This window comes from Heloderma suspectum, chromosome 15 (assembly GCF_057233095.1).
Source record: "Heloderma suspectum isolate Gila_16-S chromosome 15, 16-S_ref, whole genome shotgun sequence".
Taxonomy (NCBI): domain Eukaryota; kingdom Metazoa; phylum Chordata; class Lepidosauria; order Squamata; family Helodermatidae; genus Heloderma; species Heloderma suspectum.
In genome coordinates, this window is record NC_139472.1 from 18,644,207 (window position 1) to 18,665,338 (window position 21,132).

At 47.0% G+C, this 21,132-nt stretch overlaps 1 protein-coding gene across 11 annotated transcripts; it reads right to left on the bottom strand.

Annotated features, from left to right (window-relative positions):
- Window positions 1-1,133: 1,133 nt before the first annotated feature.
- On the bottom strand, window positions 1,134-20,660 carry MUL1 (mitochondrial E3 ubiquitin protein ligase 1). 11 transcript variants are annotated; one of them, XR_014786060.1, is made up of 8 exons: window positions 20,618-20,660; window positions 16,087-16,258; window positions 15,733-15,933; window positions 15,190-15,337; window positions 12,621-12,708; window positions 5,344-5,464; window positions 3,373-4,279; window positions 1,446-3,207 (listed from the first exon to the last, which is right to left on the bottom strand). XR_014786060.1 is itself a non-coding variant. In XM_084822220.1 (7 exons), exons 4-7 carry the CDS (start codon window positions 15,307-15,309, stop codon window positions 3,589-3,591), a joined length of 1,020 nt encoding a protein of 339 aa, XP_084678346.1. In that variant the 5' UTR covers window positions 15,310-15,337; window positions 15,733-15,933; window positions 16,087-16,166; window positions 20,618-20,660; the 3' UTR covers window positions 1,134-3,588. The 11 variants fall into 11 exon arrangements, 7 of the variants coding, with proteins under 7 accessions (XP_084678346.1, XP_084678341.1, XP_084678345.1 ...); XM_084822220.1 differs by having other exon boundaries at window positions 1,134-4,279; window positions 16,087-16,166; XM_084822215.1 differs by having other exon boundaries at window positions 1,134-4,279.
- Between the last annotated feature and the right edge of the window lie 472 nt (window positions 20,661-21,132).

Genomic DNA, 21,132 nt, shown 5'->3' on the forward strand with positions numbered 1-21,132 from the left:
GGTTCTCCGCACAGCCACCTGCAGCTCAGCATAAACACACAGCTTCACTTCTCAGGCATGGCCTGATAAGGCTTTCTACTCATTCATACAGAATGCGCTGAGGAGGCTGTTATTGACCCTTTGAATCATCTTCACATGCTCAGAGGCTTACTAGCACAGGAATTGCACCAATAACGAACTTCAGCAAGCATTATGGATCTCTAGGCCCCTCTAACACTACAAATGACTTGGCTACGCTCCTGGGGCCAATACATATACCCTTCTTACTGACACTGGCTTATGGTAAAGCAAAGTCAGTACTACTGCAACATCTTAAAGGATCTCAAGATGCAGTCCCAACCGGCCAAAATTTCAAGCTGTTTATCAAACAAGGTATATGGGAATTTAGTCCCTTCGTTTCTTAAACTTCCGCATTATTTCTCTGACTTACCCTCTAGTAAGATGAGATTAGTCTTTTCCTGGGCAAGGCTAAATGTACTTCCATTGGCAGACTGTATGGGGCGCCTTCAGGGTATCCCCAAGGAAGGCAGAGTTTGCTCTTGTAATCCTTTAATTTGGGAAGATATTACACATTTTATTTTAGAATGTGACAGTGTAAGGCCCCAGGCCTGAACCAAGCTATTAGTCATTTTAGAGGGGCTTAGATGCCCCATAATGCTCTCTGACTTTGGTTCAGAAGGCTGCTGTTTTCCCTAACAGGCCTCTTGATTTACCAGGATGAGTCGAAGAGCGAGAAGGCCGATGGTGTGCCCTCAAGCGCATTTCAGACTAATGAGCTAGAGGGCATTATCAGGATGCACCTGAGAAGTGAAGCTTGTTTGCCTTAAAGCAACCAGGGGTCTGTAGTGGGAAAGTTCAGGTTGTTTTCCTTCTGAACAAGCACTGCTGGTCTATGATGGGAAAGTGGTAGATGGATGCCAATTAACGTTTGCTGTTGTCATGCTGCCTTACTGCTAACAGGTATGGTATAAAACCCATTATACCCCATGTCTCTGGGTTCGGAGAAGCTGTCTGACCCAACCACTGGGTATGCCTGTGTGCTAGTTGTACTCAATATAGTATCTCCTTGTAAGTAAACCTGGATCTGATTTATCACTATCTTGGCACCTCTAAATTATGAGTTTGAAGCCTACTGCAGGAGCAATACAGATGCCTATTCTTTTTTTTTTTTAATATATTTTTATTTATTTTATCTTTATAAACACTACCAAAGTTACCAACAACCTACTCAGTACTTCAGTTCTCATCCATACAATATTTTAGTTAGGACACCATAATAATAGAAAGAGAAGAAAGGAAAAAAGAAAAATAAACTCCAATATCTCCCAACCTCCAATGGTATTCTATTTTTAAAAACTATATCTATTATACAATCTTCAGATGCCTATTCTGATATTAGGAAAATATATATCCTTCCCTTGTTGATTCGGAGGAAAGGACAGTCACCTATTGAAAAGTTGGTTTTATTAAATGATTGTAACAAATATATAACTTTTAGAACTGCTAAATTTCTTATAGTGGTCTTGCACTCGCATGCAAAGGCCAAGGGAACAGATGTAATACATCTGTGTGAAGTTGTATAATGGCTGGCTGCTAATTACAATAAACTTTTGCTTCCATGAATTTGGGAGGGAGAGCTCAGTGGTGGGACAACCGCTTGGCACGCACTTGCTCCTGGGTTCTATCCCCAGCATCGCCAGGTAGGGCTAGGAACAAATCCTGCCTGAAACCCTGGAGAGTTGCTGCTGCCAGTCAGTGTCAACAATACCGGGCTAGACGGACCAAGAGTCTGCCTCAGTATAAGGCAGCTTCCCAATTTCCTTAATATTTATTTTATTCACGAGGTTTTTATGCAGTTTTTTCAAAACCAAATCTCCCCAAAGGAGCTCACGGACAAAAAAATAAAAATAAACACATAATAATAATAAAACATCCAATTACGCATAAAGACCAGAAGAACAGCATAAAATACCCCATTAACACCAGCATAACAGCATCAAAAAATACTCTGCAAATAATTGAAGGGCGATCATAATTAAACCAACCCCATTTCTTAACCAAAGGCAGATTAAGAACATAGGAAGCTGCCCTATACGGAGCCAGACCATTGGGCCATCCACCCCAGCATTGTCGACACTGACTGGCAGCGGCGGCTTTCTAGGATTTGAGACAGGCCTTTCTCAGCCATAATTGGAGTTTCCGCGTATTGATCCTGCGACCTCCTGAATGCATAGCATGTGCTTTACCACTAAGCCACGGCCCCTTCCTTGAGGTTGAAACAACATCTTTAGGGCCCATTAAAAGAACATGGAGGAGGCCAAACATGTTACCTCTAGGAAGAGAGCTCCATGACTGGGCAGCCACCACAGAAAAGGCCCTACCTCGTGTTCCTGCCAACCTGATTGTATCTACTAGAGGGCTGGCAAGCAGGGCACACAGGGAGATTTCAAGGCCTAAGCAGGCTGAGATGAGTGCAAGTGATCCATCAAGTAACCTGGTCCCAGTCCATTCAGGGCTTTAAAGGCCTCTTGAGGGGACCTTTGAATTGGGCTGGGAAGCAAGCACCAGCTGCACTAGCTGCTTGTAATATTGGAATAGTCTGCTCTGAACAGTAGCATCTGGGAAGCTGCATTCCACACTAGCTGAAGCTTCTGAACCATCTTTTAAGGTAGCCCTAACTTACTGTAGGATCTGAGCCACTCCAGTTAAGCTAGTGATCGTATCATGACATCTCAGCAGTGAATTCCAAAAAATTATGCACTGTGTGAAGAGGCATTTCCTTTTCTTTAGTGAATGCTTAGAAAGTATAGGGGGGTCAAGCATGCATTCTGGTGCATGTGGGTTGGAGGAGAGGGCATGCTCCCCATCACCGTCTTAGGGTTGCTGCCCCCCTTGCACTTCCCACAGGCTCTTCTTCCATTCTCTGGCCTCCTCCTTGCTTACATTCTGCCACCTCCTTGCTAAACCATCTAAAATCATTTGATCTCAGGAATGCTGGAAGCAAAATTAAAAGACATGCAACGCAAGCTGATTTTATTCTGGGCACGGAAGTTGAAGCTTCTTAGTAGAGAACTGGGATCTTGAAACGTTTTCAGGGCAGAACCCACCCAGCGCTAGCAAGTAGTAACTCAAAAAAAGCAGACACATCTAGAAACATGATCATGTTAGTTCTCATGAGGGAAAAAGACAAGGAATCGTTAGAGCAACCTTCCCCAGCCGGGTGTCCTCCAGATGTTTGATTACAATTCCCAAAATCCCCCAGCCAGGGGGATGTAGCTGTAGTTCAACACATCTGGAGGGGAGCCAGTTGGGGAAGGCTGTTAGAGACACCACACACAGTTGTGTACATGTGAATTCTCAATGGAGAAGAACCTTCATTTTGGCATAATATCCAAAGCGACAGCGAGCGGTCCAGTTCCAAAGGCACAGCAACCATCAAACACTTCGGATCTTTGTTTGCACCTTGACGCTACATGGCTTGGCTCCGTCGATCATGTGCAAAGGGCAGCAGCCACGCCCCTCGGCACTGCAGCAATACTCATAAGGAGGTTCCTGGCAGAGGAAAACCACTTCTGCAGGCGCGGCGATTCAGCTGTTATATAAAGGCACGACCCTTGCGATCTCTTGTCTGCAGATGGGACAGTGAGGGGGCCTGGGGAGGGCCTGGTAGCATTTGTCGCACGAGCACACATGCCCGCAGTCGAGAAAGACGCAGGAGCGGGCGTCGCTCAAGCAGATGACGCAGGCATTGGCCGTACCGCCGCCCGCCGCAATCATCTCCTGCATCTGGCGCAGGCGCTGTTTCTCCTGCCGCCGGCGGTACCACTTCTGCAGGATGTAGAAGAGCACGGCGCAGGTGGCGAAGCCGAAAAGGACGGTCAGGATTTTCCAGAGCCTGACGCTCGACTCTTGCTTCTGAAGCAAGGCGTCAAAGTCCAGGCTGCTGAGGTAGTAGCGCAAGCCCTGTTTGGGGGGCTGCAGTTTGATGGTGTGATTGTCAAGGACCAGCTCCCCCACCCCGGTAAGCACCGCCCCCAGCTTCAGCATCTCCTCCGTCTCCCGGATGCCTTTTGGTCTCTCCCCACTGATGTAGTGGCCAATCACATCTGTGAAGGACTGGACGGAGGGGTGGAACTTTTCATACACCGTCTCCAAGCTGAGTTCAGCAGCATCCAAGGGTTTCAGGACCCTCACGGCAACATCAGCTCCTCCGTCCTGGGGCAACAGATCAAAAGCTGCCACGTTGGTTCTTTGGTGGATTATTTTTTCATAGTCATTCCTGGGAAGCAAGAACCAGACAAGACATTAATCCAGCACTGTAAACAAAAGACAGCCCATTAGTTCTGTCACCTTATATAAACTCTATGAAGAAGAAGTGCCCCGATTTGCTTGTTTTCCTCTTCCCTTCTCATCCCTTTTTTCTTTTGTATCATGACTGTTACGATAGTAGGCCGGCAGGCACACTGTGTGGTTTTTAAAACGTCTTTGTACAGCATCTAGAAAGTTTAAATTGGGGTGGGGAACTTGATGTTTAATTTTTGTGAACCGCCCAGAGAGCTTCAGCTATTGGGCAGTATAGAAATGAAATTAAATAAATAAATAAACTGATGTTGATGAACTACAAGTCCCATCTTCCCTAACCACTGGCCATGTTGGCTGGGGCTGATGGAAGGTGGAGTCCAATAACATCTGGAAGGTCACAGGCTCCCCAAACCTGAGTTAAGCAAAGTGTCTTGCGGCATCTTAAAGACTAACAAATTTATAATGGCATAAACCGTTATGGATTAGAGCACATTTCATCATATCTATACACAATGTTATCTTCAGTTGGCAGGTACACACATGGGCACAGGAAAAGTATGTCCACAATGAGGTCAGATCACAATGAACTGCAGAAAAATACACTCTGTGGCAATTGTGTTAAGGCTTAAAATGTATGTACAACAGCAGCAATTGATGGGGACAGAAAACCATTATCACAATTCAAGCTACAGATGATACAATTTAACTTCCTTATAAGTTATAATTTAGTGGTATCATGCAGGACCCTCCCTTTGTGGTTGCACAGGTGTGCGCCCCTGTCTTGGTTGACCCATCACCGAGATAAGTCAAAGCTTTGTACTAATTTGTCTGTTATAAGCTGTCTTGGGGATCATTTAGATTGAGAGGTAGGGTAAAAATCTTTAAGATAAATAAAACACAAAATGGCATCTGGTCTACTCAAGGATTTCTCCCACCTTCTCCAATAAAGGCTCCCCCACTCCCAGCTACCAGCCCCATGAAAACAATGAATGCAACAACTCTCTTGGCCTATTTTCAAGCCTAGGAGTGGAATGGACCTACCAGAGGTGGGTGGTGCGGTTCCAGACCATCTTGTGCTCCTGCAGGGTCAGCCTCTGAACCACTCCCTTGCAGTTTTCCACAAACTGGCTGTTGAGAGTCTCCTTAACAGACCGCACGACACCTATTGGGGGGGGGGGGGGACACCAACAACCAAAAAGTGCTGAGAAGAATCCTTATAGCATGAAAGAGCAGCAAGACCAATAGCTACAATGGCCAACAACCCCTTAAAGTACCAGAGTCTAAGGATGGTGTAACGTCAGCAAGTACAGCTTTTAAGCTCGGCACCATGCCAAAACGCTCTTACGTATGAGCTCGAAATAATGAGACAATGGAACAGACGAGCAGGAGGGACATTTAACAAGATGTCATCCAGCTGCGTAGGACAAGAAGGCCTGGCATGCTATGGTCCATGGGGTCACGAAGAGTCAGACACGACTGAACGACTGAACAACATCCAGCTGCGTACCTTAGGCACTCAGAAGACAAATTACACTCCCCAACCTTTGAAACCCTAATGCCTTCGGTATGTCCGTTTCATGATTTTGAGTGGGTGACCTCAGAATTGGAACATTTTCGATGAGCCATGAGGATCTAGGCCACATGAAACGTCTAACTGACTCATCTGGTGGGAAAGAAACTGGTCTCAAACCAGAAATGGCATAGGAGAATAAGGGATTATACTCCACACACACACACACACACACACACACACACAAACTCATTTCACTCTTGAGTCAGTTCATCTGTGCATCACACCAACTGAAGCCCAGCATTCTGAGATGGAAGCGATGGAACCTGGATAACGCAGGTATGGCAGCACCAGTGCCAAAGAAAAGAATTCTTTTCTGAACAGAGTTCAGTTTGCGGATTTACAGAGAAATTATGCCAGGACCAAAGCTAGGACCCTACATTCAATGAATAGGCCCCAGAGAGTCCCTTCCTTTATTTGTTCATTTATTTTACAACATTTAGTCAGGGCCAGGAATACTGGAACAAGGATAACTGTTTTGGCAGTTGGCCCCTGCACACCACCACATTGAAGTTGAAAGGAAACACACCCAGATGGGAGCAAAGTCAGGACGTTCAGCTGTCATTCAAGGGGTTTGACAAAAGTGGGGCACGAACCATTTGGGAAGGACAGCCAGTGGCACACACACACACACTCATCGTTGGTGGCTCATAAGTAATGGAACAAACCATCATCATTCCAAACTTAAGGATCGCCTTTAATACCTGGATGAAAATCCTTTGCAGCCAATGACTGCCTGAAGTCTGGAACCCATGGACATGACCCACTGCTGAGTTTCCTCCCTCGAGATGCTTTGCCAGGCCTTTACTGCAGCTGCCTTCAGCTGCTGCTTGTTTGTGGGTCTTTCTGCCTTCAGTCTTGTCTTCAGTGAGTGAAAAGCATGCTCTATTGGGCTGAGATCAGGTGACTGACTTGGCCATTGAAGAACACCCCACTTCTTTGCCTGGAGAAACTCTTGGGTAGCTTTTGCTGTATGTTTTGGGTCATTATTCATCTGCAATATGAAGCGGCGTCCTATCAGTTTGGCAGCATTCGGCTGGATCTGAGCAGAAAGTATAGCCCTATACACTTCAGAATTCATCCTGCTGCTTTTATCAGCAGTCAGGTCATAAAACAATACCAGTGACTCAGTTCCATTGGCAGCCATACACGCCTATGCCATAACACTACCTCCACCATGTTTGACAGATGATGTGGTATGCTTTGGATCATGAGCTGTTCCTTTCCTTCTCCATACTTTTCTCTTCCCATCATTCTGGTACAAGTTAATCTTGGTTTCATCAGTCCAAAGAATCTTATTTCAGAACTGGGCAGGCTTTTTTAGGTGTTTGCTGGCAAAGGCTAATCTGGCCTTTCGGTTCTTAAGCGTTACCAGTGGTTTGCACTTTGTTGTGAAGCCTCTGTATTTACATTCATAAAGCCGTCTCTTGATTGTAGATGTTGACAATGACATGCCTTCCTCCGCAAGAGTGTTCTTGACCTGGCTAGATGTTGTGAAAGGGTTCCTCTTCACCATGAGCAGCATTCTGCGGTCATCCACCTTAGTTGTCTTCCGTGGTCTTCCAGGCCTTTTGCTGTTGCTGACCTTGCCAGTTAATTCCTTCTTTTTCAGGATGTTCCAAACTGTTGTGTTGGCCACTCCCACTGTTTTTGCGATCTCTCTGATGGGTTTATTTTGTTTCCTCAGCCTAACGATGGCCTCCTTCACTTGCATGGACACCTCTTTGGACCTCATGTTGGGGGTTCCAGTGATCAGCTACCAAATGCAAATGTAACACTCAGAACCACCTCCAGGCCTTTTATCTGCTTGATTGGTCATGGGGCACCCAGGAAACAGGCCACACCTGGCCATGCAGCTGCTTGTCGGCCATTCGTTCCATTACTTCTAAGCCACCAACGATGGGGGGGGGGGGTGTATGCCACTGGCTGTCCTTCCTGAATGGTTAGTGCCCCACTTTTGTCAAATGCCTTGAATTACAGCTGACAGTCCTGACTTCACTCCCATCTGGGTGTGTTTCCTTTCAACTTCAGTGTGGTGGTGTACAGAAGCTAACTGCCAAAACAGTCATCCTTGTTCCGATATTTCTGGCCCTGACTGTATACACCGCCTTATCTCCCGAGATGTTCTGAGGTGGCTTACGACAAAGTCAGTAAGTTAACCATTAAGAACAACCTTCCCATTTACATGACATAAAACACAAAAACAGCAGCAGCAGACAACGCGACAGCAATCGAAATATTTAAAATGTTAAAAAAAAAGACCACTTAAAAGCACAATCATATGCATGTTTAGACAGAAAAAAGGCCTACAACAACCAGCATGCCCCAGCCAGCATGGCTGGCTGGGGCATGCTGGGAGTTGTAAGCCTTTAATCTTTAACAGCACCCTTAAACACCAATTAAATTTACAGGCTGAATACCTTCCTAAAAAGGAAAGTCTTTACTACCTCCCGGAAGGTCATTAAAGAGGTGAGACAGGCCTCCCTTGGAACCAGGTTCCAGAGCCTAGGTGGGGAAATTTGGACTGCTTCAAGTGCCCACTTTTAAGTGTCCAACACGGCAATTGTGCTTTACAGGAATTAGTCTTGTGTTTATTGAGACCAGCTTCCATCGTCCAGTCAGGCCCTGCTCTGCCTTCCTTCCACCTGTGACATGAGAACTGTTGCTGCTAGAATTGGGGCCTTTACACTGATTGCCCCTTCATGGATCACTGCCTTGTTGTGGCGAAGGGGCTTGCGTAACTCAGTGAAGCCATAAGCTATGCCGTGCAGGGCCACCCAAGACGGACAGGTCATGGCAGAGAGTTCTGACAAAATGTGGTCCACTGGAGAAGGAAATGGCAACCCACTCCAGTATTCTTGCCAAGAAAACCCCATGGAAAGTATCACAAGGCTAAAAGAGATGACGCCGGAAGATGAGCCCCTCAGGTCGGAAGGTGTCCAATATACTACTGGGGAAGAGCAGAGGGTATCTCCAAGTAGCGCCAGAAAGAGTGAAGCGGCTGGGCCAAACCCGAAAGGACACTCAGCTGTGGATGTGTCTGGTGGTGAAAAGAAAATCCGATGCTGTAAAGAACAATATTGTTTAGGAACCTGGAATGTAAGATCAATGAATCAAGGTAAGCTGGAGGTGGTCAAACATGAGATGGCAAGATTGAACATCGACATCTTGGGAATCAGCGAACTAAAATGGACAGGCATGGGCGAATTTAATTCAGGTGACCATCATATCTACTATTGTGGGCAAGAATCCCTTAGAAGAAATGGAGTAGCACTCATAGTCAACAAAAGGGTGGGAAAAGCAGTATTGGGGTACAATCTTAAAAACGATAGAATGATCTCAGTACGAATCCAAGGCAAACCATTCAACATCACAGTAATTCAAGTCTATGCCCCAACCCCTGAGGCCGAAGAAGCTGAGGTTGATCGGTTCTATGAAGACCTACAACACCTTCTAGAACTAACACCAAAAAAAGATGTCCTCTTCATCATAGGGGATTGGAATGCTAAAGTAGGAAGTCAAGAAATCACCGGGATAACAGGCAGGCATGGCCTTGGTGTACAAAATGAAGCAGGACAAAAGCTAATAGAGTTTTGCCAAGAGAACATGCTGATCATAGCAAACACTCTTTTCCAACAGCACAAGAGGCGACTCTACACATGGACGTCACCAGATGGTCAATATCGAAATCAGATTGATTATGTCCTTTGCAGCCAAAGATGGAGAAGCTCCATACAGTCAGTAAAAACAAGACCTGGAGCTGACTGTGGCTCAGATCATGAGCTGCTTCTTGCAAAATTTCGGCTTAAATTGAAGAACGTCGGGAAAACCACTAAACCGTTCAGGTATGACCTAAATCATATCCCTTATGAATATACAGTGGAGGTGAGGAATAGATTTCAGGGATTAGACCTGATAGACAGAGTGCCTGAGGAACTATGGATGGAGGTCCGTAACATTGTTCAGGAGGCAGCAACTCAATCCATCCCCAAAAAAAAGAAATGCAAGAAAGCCAAGTGGCTGTCTGATGAGGCTTTACAAGTAGCTCACGAAAGAAGGGAAGCGAAAAGCAAGGGAGAAAGGGGAAGATATACCCAACTGAATGCAGAGCTCCAGAGAATAGCAAGGAGAGACAAGAAGGCCTTCTTAAATGAACAATGCAAAGAAATCGAGGAAAACAACAGAATGGGAAAGACTAGAGATCTCTTCAAGAAAATCGGAGATCTCAAGGGAACATTTTGTGCAAAGACGGGCATGATAAAGGACAAAGAAGGCAGGGACCTAACAGAAGCAGATGAGATTAAGAAGAGGTGGAAAGAATACACAGAAGAACTATACAGGAAAGATCTGAATGTCCCTGATAGCCATGATAGTGCGGTCACTGAACTTGAGCCGGACATCCTCGAGAGTGAAGTCAAGTGGGCCTTAGGAAGCATTAGTAACAACAAAGCTAGCGGAGATGACAGTATTCCAGCCGAGCTATTTAAAATCCTAAAAGATGATGCTGTTAAAGTGCTGCATTCAATATGCCAACAAATCTGGAACACTCAACAGTGGCCACAAGACTGGAAAAGGTCAGTTTACATTCCAATTCCAAAGAAGGGCAACGCCAAAGAGTGTTCAAACTACCGCACAATTGCGCTCATTTCACATGCCAGCAAGGTGATGCTCAAAATATTACAAGCTAGGCTTCAGCAGTATGTGAACCGAGAACTACCGGAAGTGCAAGCTGGGTTTAGAAGAGGCAGAGGAACTAGAGATCAAATCGCCAACATTCGCTGCATCATGGAGAAAGCAAAAGAATTCCAGAAAAACGTCTATTTCTGCTTCATTGACTACGCTAAAGCCTTTGATTGTGTGGATCACAACAAACTGTGGCAAATTCTGAAAGTGATGGGAGTACCAGACCACCTTACCTGTCTCCTGAGAAACCTGTACGAGGGTCAAGAAGCAACAGTCAGAACCAGACATGGAACAACCGATTGGTTCAAAATTGGGAAAGGAGTACGACAAGGCTGCATATTGTCACCCTGCTTATTTAACTTATATGCAGAGTACATCATGAGAAATGCCGGGTTGGATGAATCAGAGGTTGGAATTAAGATTGCCGGGAGAATTATCAACAACCTCCGATATGCAGACGATACCACCCTAATGGCAGAAAGCGAAGAGGATCTCAAGAGCCTCTTGTTGAGGGTGAAAGAGGAGAGTGCAAAAGCTGGTTTGAAACTCAACATTAAAAAAACTAAGATCATGGCATCTGGCCCCATCACTTCCTGGCATATAGAAGGGGAAGAAATGGAAGCAGTGACAGATTTTACTTTCTTGGGCTCCAAGATCACCGCAGACGGTGACTGTAGCCATGAAATTAAAAGACGCTTGCTCCTGGGGAGGAAAGCTATGGCAAACCTAGACAACATAGTAAGAAGCAGAGACATCACCTTGCCGACAAAGGTCCGTCTAACCAAAGCTATGGTTTTCCCAGTAGTAATGTATGGCTGTGAGAGCTGGACTATAAGGAAGGCTGAGCGCCGAAGAATTGATGCTTTCGAACTGTGGTGCTGGAGAAGACTCTTACGTGTCCCCTGGACTGCAAGGAGGTCAAATCAGTCCATCCTAAAGGAAATCAACCCTGAGTGCTCATTGGAGGGACAGATACTGAAGCTGAAGCTCCAATATTTTGGCCACCTAATGCGAAGAGAAAACTCCCTAGAAAAGACCCTGATGCTGGGAAAGACTGAAGGCAAAAGGAGAAGGGGACGGCAGAGGATGAGATGGCTAGATAGCATCACCGATGCAATGAATATGAACTTGAGCACACTCCGGGAGAGAGCGCAGGACAGGAAGGCCTGGCGTGCTATGGTCCATGGGGTCACGAAGAGTCGGACACGACTGAACGACTGAACAACAACACACTGATTGCCCCAGCAGTGCGGAACTGTCTCCCCCCACAGAAGAGCAGCAGTCTTACTCTGCGTTAAGAACATAAGAAAAGCCCTGCTGGATCAGACTAAAGGTCCCTCTAGTCCAACATTCAGTTCACACAGTGGCCAACCAGCTGCCCATAGGAAACCCACAAGTAGTCATAAGATGCCTCCCGCTCCTGTTCCCCAACGACTGGTATACACAGGTGCACTACCTCTGATACAAGCGTATCACCATCAGGACTAGTAGCCATCGATAGCCTTCTCCTCCATGAATTTGTCTAATCCCCCTTTCAAACCATCCAAATTGGTGGCCATCACTACACCTTGCAGTAACGAATTCCACAGTTTATGCGCTGTGTGAAGAAGCAATTCCTTTTATCTGTCCTGAAGCTCCTGCCAATCAGTTCCATGGGATGACCCCACTGGGTTCTAATATTACGGGAGAGGGAGTAAAAGGTCTCCCCATCCACTTTCTCCACACCATGCATACTTTTGTACACCTCTATCGTGTCTTCCCTTACTCGCCTTTTTTCTAAGCTAAACAGTTCCAAACGCTGAAACCTTTCCTCATAGGGGAGTTGCTCCAGCCCCCTGATGATTTGTTTGTTTGTGTTTTGTTGTATCTGAGTTTTAATTATCATGGAAACCTTCTTGAGCTGTAGAAATGTGGTTAAGAAATGTTTTAAAATAAGAAAAAAATGCGTGTTTGTATTTTAGTGTGCATTGATACCATAATCCATCCCAACGGATGGAGCAGACTAGAAGTCTAATGATCAAAAAGGCACACACCATTGGCAATCTACACAGTTCACAGACGTTACCTTCTATCACTGCATAGGGAACACACTTCCCTGGTGCTTCCATAAGGGCACTCTTCAAGTCCTGGTCTAGGGAGACCTTTTTGGCTCCCTAGGGGGGAAAGAAAAGAGGAACATTTGTAAGAACCACCCTTCAGTCGGCAAGTTCGCTGAGGAGAGAATACAATATGCAAATGACAACGGCATTTGGCCAGCAGGTAAAAACATTCTCCGATTTATAAACCTTTGCCGGCACCTGAAAGGATATTTGGAATCTGTTCTTGGGGGAGGGGGGGGTGCTGTTACTGTAAAAGCTGCTGTTTTATTAGACTGTTGAAGCAATTACCCTGTTTGATTAGCAGTCACTTTGAGCTGATGGGCAAAGAATGTGACTTAGAACAGGGACTTCTCCATAGCAGCAACTATAGCACCTCCTGAGAAATTAGGCTGATCCATTCAGACATTTAGGAAGCTGACAGGGCAGAAGTTCATTTTGTGCGGGGAAGGGATTGCAGTCACAGCGTAAGACCCGCCCTTTCCACACATTCAACCTCCATGCGTTTGCGCACATGCAGTGGCTTATTTGCATAGACTCTAACGACACAACGGCAGGGTTCACACAACACAGTAACCCACCATGGGTTATCATGTTGTCTGAATGCAACACATTTCCGCAGGGTGGGTTAACACGTCTGAACGCAGTGCACTTTCCACAGGGTGGGTTATCGTGTTGTCTGAACGCAGTGTTTTCCTCAGGGTGGCTTGTTAACCACGGAGTATGGTTTATTTTTCTTGAACAAGCCACCTTGAGAACCCATGGCTTATTGTTGGGTTGTTCAGGGTGGTTACCAAGCCACAGTGCATGGTTAGCGAGCAACCCTGCAGAAAAAGCACTGCATTCGGACAACACAATAATGTACCCTGTGGAAAAAGTGCTGTGTTCAGGCAACAACCCGCCCTGGGTGGGTTAGTATGCTGTGCGGACCCAGCCGTACGTACATCAATGGCAGAACACATGCTTTGCACGAAAAAGTCGCAGGCTCAGTTCCCAGCGCCTCCAGGTATGGCTGGGAATTACCACTAGGGGTGTACGAAACCCTGCTTACCTGGCTCCACTGGGGTCCGCAGTTGGGGGGAGGCAATCCGTTCCTCCCCCTGGAATCCTCAACGGGGGCGGAGAGGTGATCCGTTCCTCCCCCCTGGAATCCTGCCCGGCCGGCTCCGCTCCATGGCCAGTCTGCAGAGCCGCCAGCCGGGCCAACCCGCAGCGAGGCCTGCAGCTGCTGCCGGGCTGCTACGGATGCAAATGGCGTCCTGCATAGGGGGCGCCATTTGCATCCCTACGCTAGCCCGTGATAGGCTACGTAAATATTTATGTAGCCTATCACGGCTAAAGCAGGGATGCAAATGGCATCCCCTGCGCCATTTGCGTCCCTGCTTTAGCCGTGATAGGCTACGTAAATACTTACGTAGCCTATTACAGCATTCCTGGGGAGGCGAATGGCAGCCGCTGATGCTGCCGCCATTCGAGGAACACCCACCGGTGAACGGCACCAGGTAGGTTCCATTTCACGCACGTTTCGCGGGGTGGCGGGGCTTCGCTCCGTCACAGATTCCGGGGGGCCAAATGTGGTGGCATTCAGCCTCACTGGGATCCGTGGCGGAATTCTCCGCCATCCCTAATTACCACTGCTTGACACCCCGGAGTGCTGCTGCCAGTCAAGTGTAGAACAGCAGTAGGCAACGTGGCGCACATGGGCACCAATGCACCCTTGGACACCTTTCTTGGTGCCAGCCAAAGTGCGCTAGCCCCCTGCTTTTTATTGTTATTTTAAATAACAGAATTTCTTAGTGGCAGTTGGGAACGCTTCAAAGCAAAGTGAGAGCCTCTAAGCTGCTCCCATCTTCCTTTCCCATGAACGTCTCTGGGCCGCACAAGGGGCTCAGAGACAATGCTAGGAAATGAAGAGTGTGGCTGGCAGCAGGACGATACTTTTGTCTGCAGCAAGCCCCATGTGTGGCGGTGCCCAGGAGAGTTTCTCCAATTGCCCCTGGCGGAAAAAGGTTGCCTACTCCTGGTGTAGGAAGTACTGAGCTAGACCAATGGTGTGACGCAGTATAAGACAGCTCCCAATGTTCCGAAGGCCACAACACACGTGTTCCAACCAGCGCATGGATGGCAGGCCTGGGGAGGGGGAGGGGGCCTGCCACGAGAGCTTCCTCCTCCCGCTTCCAGCAAACAAAACAAATTAAAATGGACGCCAGCACAGGCCTTGCTTTTACGAATGGCTTTTCCTGGTTGGTCTTCACATTGTTTTAAAACAGCATCCACAACCGATTGGCCTTGTTATGTTTTGCTTTCCTTCTCACCTTTTGGATTTATTTATCTCTAGGTGGCTTAAGGTTTGGGGATGCTCTACTTTCAATCCATCGTGTTAACTGAGGCGTTTATCTTCTATACATTTGATTTTTAACGGAACGTGTAGCTGCTTTGGGAACGTGTTAGTCGAGAAGCGGGCCAGATGTCAAGAAATACATACATGCGTGTTAAAAATAATATGCAGGCGTAGTCCACCTCTAAGCAGGGACTGACCTTCAGGCTGTGGACAACTTTTGACTTGTGTCTGTAAATGGCATACAGAACTGCGGTTACAGCTGAACTCGTCGCCAGGAGAATAACTTGGCCTGTTGAAGGATGCCCGGCAGCATCCATTGTTACAATTTCACTCTAGTATATATGTCTGGAGATAAAAAAGGAGAGAACAGCTTTACATTCTTCAGCCGGGAAGCACTAGCCATTTTAAATGTTGGTGGAACCATTGATACAGTTATCTCTACTGCCACAACTGCCCACAATACTGTAGCCTGCCCCATCTACAACCCCAACCCCCAGGGCTGTCCCTGATCTCTCATTTCAGCACTTTGCTCCTCCCAATCCCTCCCACCAACAAGCCATCCCATCCCTTCCAGACTCATCTTCAACGCCTTTGCAAGAGCACTCAAATTCTCACAAACAGCATTAACGGACTGAGGCAAGTTTATTCCCTTTGTTTATTTAACTATATTTATGAATCTCTTACATCAAAGAAATGTCTAAGCAATGTGCAAAAAAAGTCTTCAGAGAGGACAAGATTACCTTCCTTGGAATTCCTGTTGGAAAGGGTATATTTTCAGGTTTGCCATCTGCCTAATTTGTAGTGGTGGGGAGCTCCAGAGAGTGTCCGCTACAATATTAAAGGCCCTATTCCAAGCCATGACAGACCGGACCGCCGAAATCTTGGCCCACTAGCAGGATGAGCACAGCAACCAAGCAAGCCAGTAGGGAATCAGGGGATCTCTTCAGTTTTGAAAGAGAGAAATTTCTCAAAAAGCAGGTAATAGCCAACTGTACCAGTATGATGCTTGCTTTTAGCCACTATAAGCTTAATTAAAATTAGAATATAGCTATCCAGCCTGGATACAGCAGATGTGCAAGTAAACAGAACCTCACCTTGATATGCATTTATACAGGATTTTCGTGGCTCAGAAAATGTTCGTTCTCTTCACTCATTATGGTGAGCTTTTATAGCACTAAGATTTCAAAGATAATAGCAGGCTGCTGAAATCTGGAACGTGGCCTGATCATTTGTGGGACCAGTTCAACTGAAGTCTTGCCTTATTATCTGCAGGAGAGATAACCTTCCAGAATCTAGGGGTGATCGGTTCAGATCAAGAATCCATATCTAGAATATATAGATTCTTGATCTGAACAGATAGCCCCAGTACTACACAACCAGATGTGTTATCGTGTCATATGTTTTATTGAAGTATGTATACGCTGCTTTTTTACAGTCCACAGTGAGCTCCCACAAAAATTCATGGACAAATTAGATCCCCAAGTTATCCTAAAAACTATGAATACAATCATAAAAACAGCAAACAGAAAGAAACAGCAAACAAAAGCAATAAAAGGGCTAAGAAAAAGCCAAAAATTAGCAGCTGTGGCAGGAGTGCCACTCAAGGAGGCCACTGGACACTGCCATTATTTTTGGACTTCTGTGCATGTAAGGGACTAGCTTGGCTACCTACTATTCTTGAAATAAATTATCTAGCAGCCCCTTTAAGACTAGCCAGTTCACTGTGGCATCAGCTGTCATAACCCACACTGTCAGTTGCACAAAGCAGGTAACTTCACTCAGAACTAAGGCTAACACTTTATGCATCCACTGAAGAGGGCTCTAGTCTGTGAAAGACAACGCCACAGCAAAGCTGTTCTGCTCAAGGTGCCACAATACACAAAGTAGCTACAGTTCTTTCAGGCAACACCTGCTGCAGCCAAAAGACCCCGATATCCAGCTCCCCAAGATATCTTCCAGCCACTAGCTCAAACTTCCACAACCTGTCTCCCTCCAGGTGTGTTGAACTACAATTCTTATCATCCCCAGCTGCCTGGAGATTATAGAGGTTGTCATCCAGCACATCTGGAAGGTGTCAGGCTGAGGAAGAGCTCATAAGAACTAGCACAGAGAGTAAGCATGGTCAGACTAGGACTGGGGAGACCTGGGTTCAAATCCCCACTCAGCCATGAAGCTCACTGGGTGACCCTGGGCTAGGCACTATCAGCCTAGCCTACCTCACTGGGCTGTTGTGAGGGGGTGCAGAACTTTGCACGCTGCTTTGAGTTCCTTGGAGGAACAGCAGGTTAAAAAATGTAACATAAGAATTCAACAGGAAAAGCCCAACTTGACCAGACCAAAGATCCAGTGCTGAAGGAGTTGCACTGGTTATCAGTTGTTTTCCAGGCCAAATTCAAGGTGTTGGTTTTGACCTTTAAAACCCTATATGGTTCCGGCCCAGCCTATCTTAAGGAGCGCCTCCAGCAGCACCAGATAGGCTGCTTAACAAGATCAGCCTCGGATGGCCTTCTCTCTGTCCCATCAGCCAGGACAGCTAGACTGGTGGGGACAAGGGAGAGGGCCTTTTCTGTGGTGGCCCCCACTCTGTGGAACTCCCTCCCTAGGGAACTCCGTCATGCCCCCTCTTTAATGAGCTTCCGTCGTGCATTAAAAACGCTGTTGTTCAGGCAGGCATTTGGGGTGGGTTAGGGTATTTTAGAAAATGTTTTTATTGTAGAATTCTATTGTTTTAAACTGTTTTTATTGTATGTTGTACATCGCCCAGAGTGGCTGGGTGACCAGCCAGATGGGCGATTAATAAATTTAATAATAAATAAATAATAAATAGTCCAGCATAACGCTTCCCAGAGCGGCCAGTCAGATGCCAGTGGGAAGCCCACACACAAGGCGCAAAGACAATAGCCCTCTCCCTCTATTTATCCCCCCTTCCCCCAACAACTGGGACTAACAGTGCAAACCTACACTCGCCTACTAAAAAGCAAGCCTCACTGAGGTCAGTGGGGCTTACTCCCAGGTAAATAACCACAGAACTGCAACATAAAGAGGCATTCTACCTCCATCCAGCCATCATGGCTACTCTCCTCCTCCATAAAAATGGCCTCATCCCCTTTTAAAGCTCTCTAAGCAACCCTGTAGCCCCTTGTTAGGTGGGGCAGCCACATTTCTAGGTGGGGAATTGGGGGGGGGAGGCACATTGCACTAGCCAATCCCCCCTCCCCCTTTCACTAGTGAAGCATTCTTGGGGTATGAATTAAGTTTAATCTGTTGAATTGGCTTGCCCGTTTTTGACAGATCCCCAGAAATACCAGACTCAAAAGCTTGACTTTGCCTATAGCTGGCTCTTTCACCTATCGTCTGTCCCTGTGTTCTGATTCTTCATGAACTGAACTACTTTGGTAATGACAGTGAGTTTCTGAGCATGGCTTTGATGCTAGATTAGGCATCTCAGTTTTAGAGTCTGGCCAAAAAACAAACCTGTCCATACTACACGTTTAGGGAAGGGCAAGGAGAAAATAAATACTTTAAGGTGTGTTTGTTAACTCCTCCTTGAGGGACCCTCCTCTAGACTTGTTCCTGGCCTTTGGTTTTTTCTTCCAATCAAGGGAAAACTTTTAAACTGGTTGCTATATAAAGGACTAAGCACTTGGAAACTAATTGTGGAAAGCAACTGGTATTTTTTTTACTGGTTGCTGGGTTGATTTGTCAACCAGAAACCCTGAAAAGGCCTCATGCTGAGCTGCACATATTGAGAAAATCAGAAATTAGGCCTGAGTTACAGCCTAACAGTGGTGTGCACAGCAGTGTTTCTATTCCTCTAGGGCTGTTTTCATCCTTTGCCACCAAATACTCAAGAAAAAGAAAATAGCTCCTATGATTGTGAGCAGAGTGAATGCTTTAAGAGAGTAAAGGGCAACTTAGGGAAAATATTTTTTCAGAACACTTTATCTCTTTATTTCAGCCTTTAGCAATAAGCACCCAGTCCCACTCTGCTCATCATAATAACTGCAGAATAAACACATTCTTACTTCTTACTGCAGGGAAACAAACATGATTCTTTATTGCTGGCTGGACCAACACAACTGAAAGTCAAAAGCAGAGGAAAGGGAAAACCAAGGGGTGGAGTCTAACTGTATCCCATAATACAAAGTTCTAATAGTTAACTCTTCAAGGGTCATGTTACTATACAGGCTGTTTTTTTCAGAATCACTTGCGTAACTATAGGGTGCTTGTGATCATGAAAAATCCACCCTCAGTCAGGGAAAGCCTTGAGCGAGCAGACTTTTGGGAGCTCTTCCCAATAAAGTTTGTTGTGCCCTCGCCCTGCCTAATTCAATGAAGTCTGTTGTGCACTCGCCCTGCCTAATTCACTGAAGTTTTCAGAGGGTCCTATTCTTAAATTGCTGCTGTTCTTAAAACGAGCTGTCATTCTTTAAATGGAGGCTGTCATGGTCTGTCATGTTGCAAGAAGAAAATTTTCCCCAAAAAATCCGGGGGGGGGGGGGACAAAGGCCAGCTCTAGAGGGGGTGGTGTACCGTGGCTGTCTCCAAGACAGCAGTCCATCCCCACATCTTGCGGCAGGTGGTTCTGCAAGTCAGCCTTCCCCCAACCTGGGGCCCTCCAGATGTGATGGACAACTCCCATAACCCCCAAGCCAGCTATGTCTCTGAGGCGGCAGTCCATCCCATCTTGTGGCGGGTGGTTCTGTGCAGAAAAGGGCAACTCAAATGATCAAGGGGCTGGAGCAACTCCCTTATAAGGGAAGGTTACAGCTGCTGGGATTGTTTAGCTTGGAAAAAAGGAGGGTTGGGGGAGACATGAGGTGTACAAAATTATGCCTGGTGTGAAGAAACTGGAGAGGGAGACATGTTTCTCCCTCTCTCAAAATACTAGCACCCAGTGGGGTCATCCTATCAAGCGGATTGGTGGGAGATTCAGGACAGATAAAAGGAAGGGCTTCTTCACGCAGTGCAGAGTTAAACTATGGCATTTGCTCCCTCAAGACGTGGTGATGGCCACCCCTTTGGATGGCTTTAAAAGCGGGTTAGGCAAATTCCTGGAGGAGGAGGCTACAGGTCGTGATGGCTACATGCCCTCTCCAGTGAGAGGCAGTGAGCCTCTGTACACCAGTTGCTGGGGCACATGGGCGGGAGGGTGCCACTGCACTCGTGGCCTCCCATCAACAGCTGGCTGGCCACTGTGCGAAGAGAACGCTGGACTGGATGGGCCCTTGGTCCGATCCAGCAGGGCCGCTCTTCTTACGTTCTTGTGTAAGTCAGCCTTTCCCCAACCTGGAGCCCTCCGGAAGTGCTGGACTACATCTCCCATAACCCCCCAGCCAGCTGGCTGGGGGATTACGGGAGTGGACCACCTTTCGAAAGTTGAGCCTCTTTTGTAGGCCGCCTTGGGAGGCCTTCGGCCTGAAAGGCGGCCTGCACGGGCCGTAGAGAAATCCGGGCTCTCTGCCCGCTTCATGGTCCCCCAGCCCCCTCCCCGTCACAGCCACGGACGCCCCCCCGCAGCGCTGCCCCCCGCAAGCCCCCGACCCCAAGGCCCGCGTCCCCGTGGCAATGCCGCCACGTCCGGCTCCCGGGGAGCGGAGCGGCGCGCCAGCCAGCCGCCCCTACCCGCGTCCGGCGTCCTCCTCCGACCCACTTCCGGGAAGGAAGCGCCGCGCCGCCCTCGGCGACGCCTGATGACGCCCGAGGGGGCGTGCAGCGCCTCGGCCATAGAGATGGGGGATAGAGGGGCGCGCTGCTGGGATTTCCGGCCGCGGCTCTAACACGGAAGCCGCCGTCGCCGACCCATAGACTTTCAAAAGGTCTAGAGCGTCCGCTTCTCTTTTGGAGACAGAACTTCCGGGTTCTCTTTGACGCCAATTCTCCCCCTCCCAGATTGATGGCTTTATGTCTTACATTTCTGTGCAGCCCAATAGCCGGAGCTATTTCTTTGTTATTTACAGTTATTTTTACTTGCTTGCTTATTTATTTACTTATTACATTTCTGTGCAGCCCTGCAGCCGAAGCTATTTATTTGTTATTTACATTTATTTTTACTTGCTTATTTATTTACTTATTACATTTCTGTGCAGCCCTGCAGCCGGAGCTATTTATTTGTTATTTACAGTTATTTTTACTTGCTT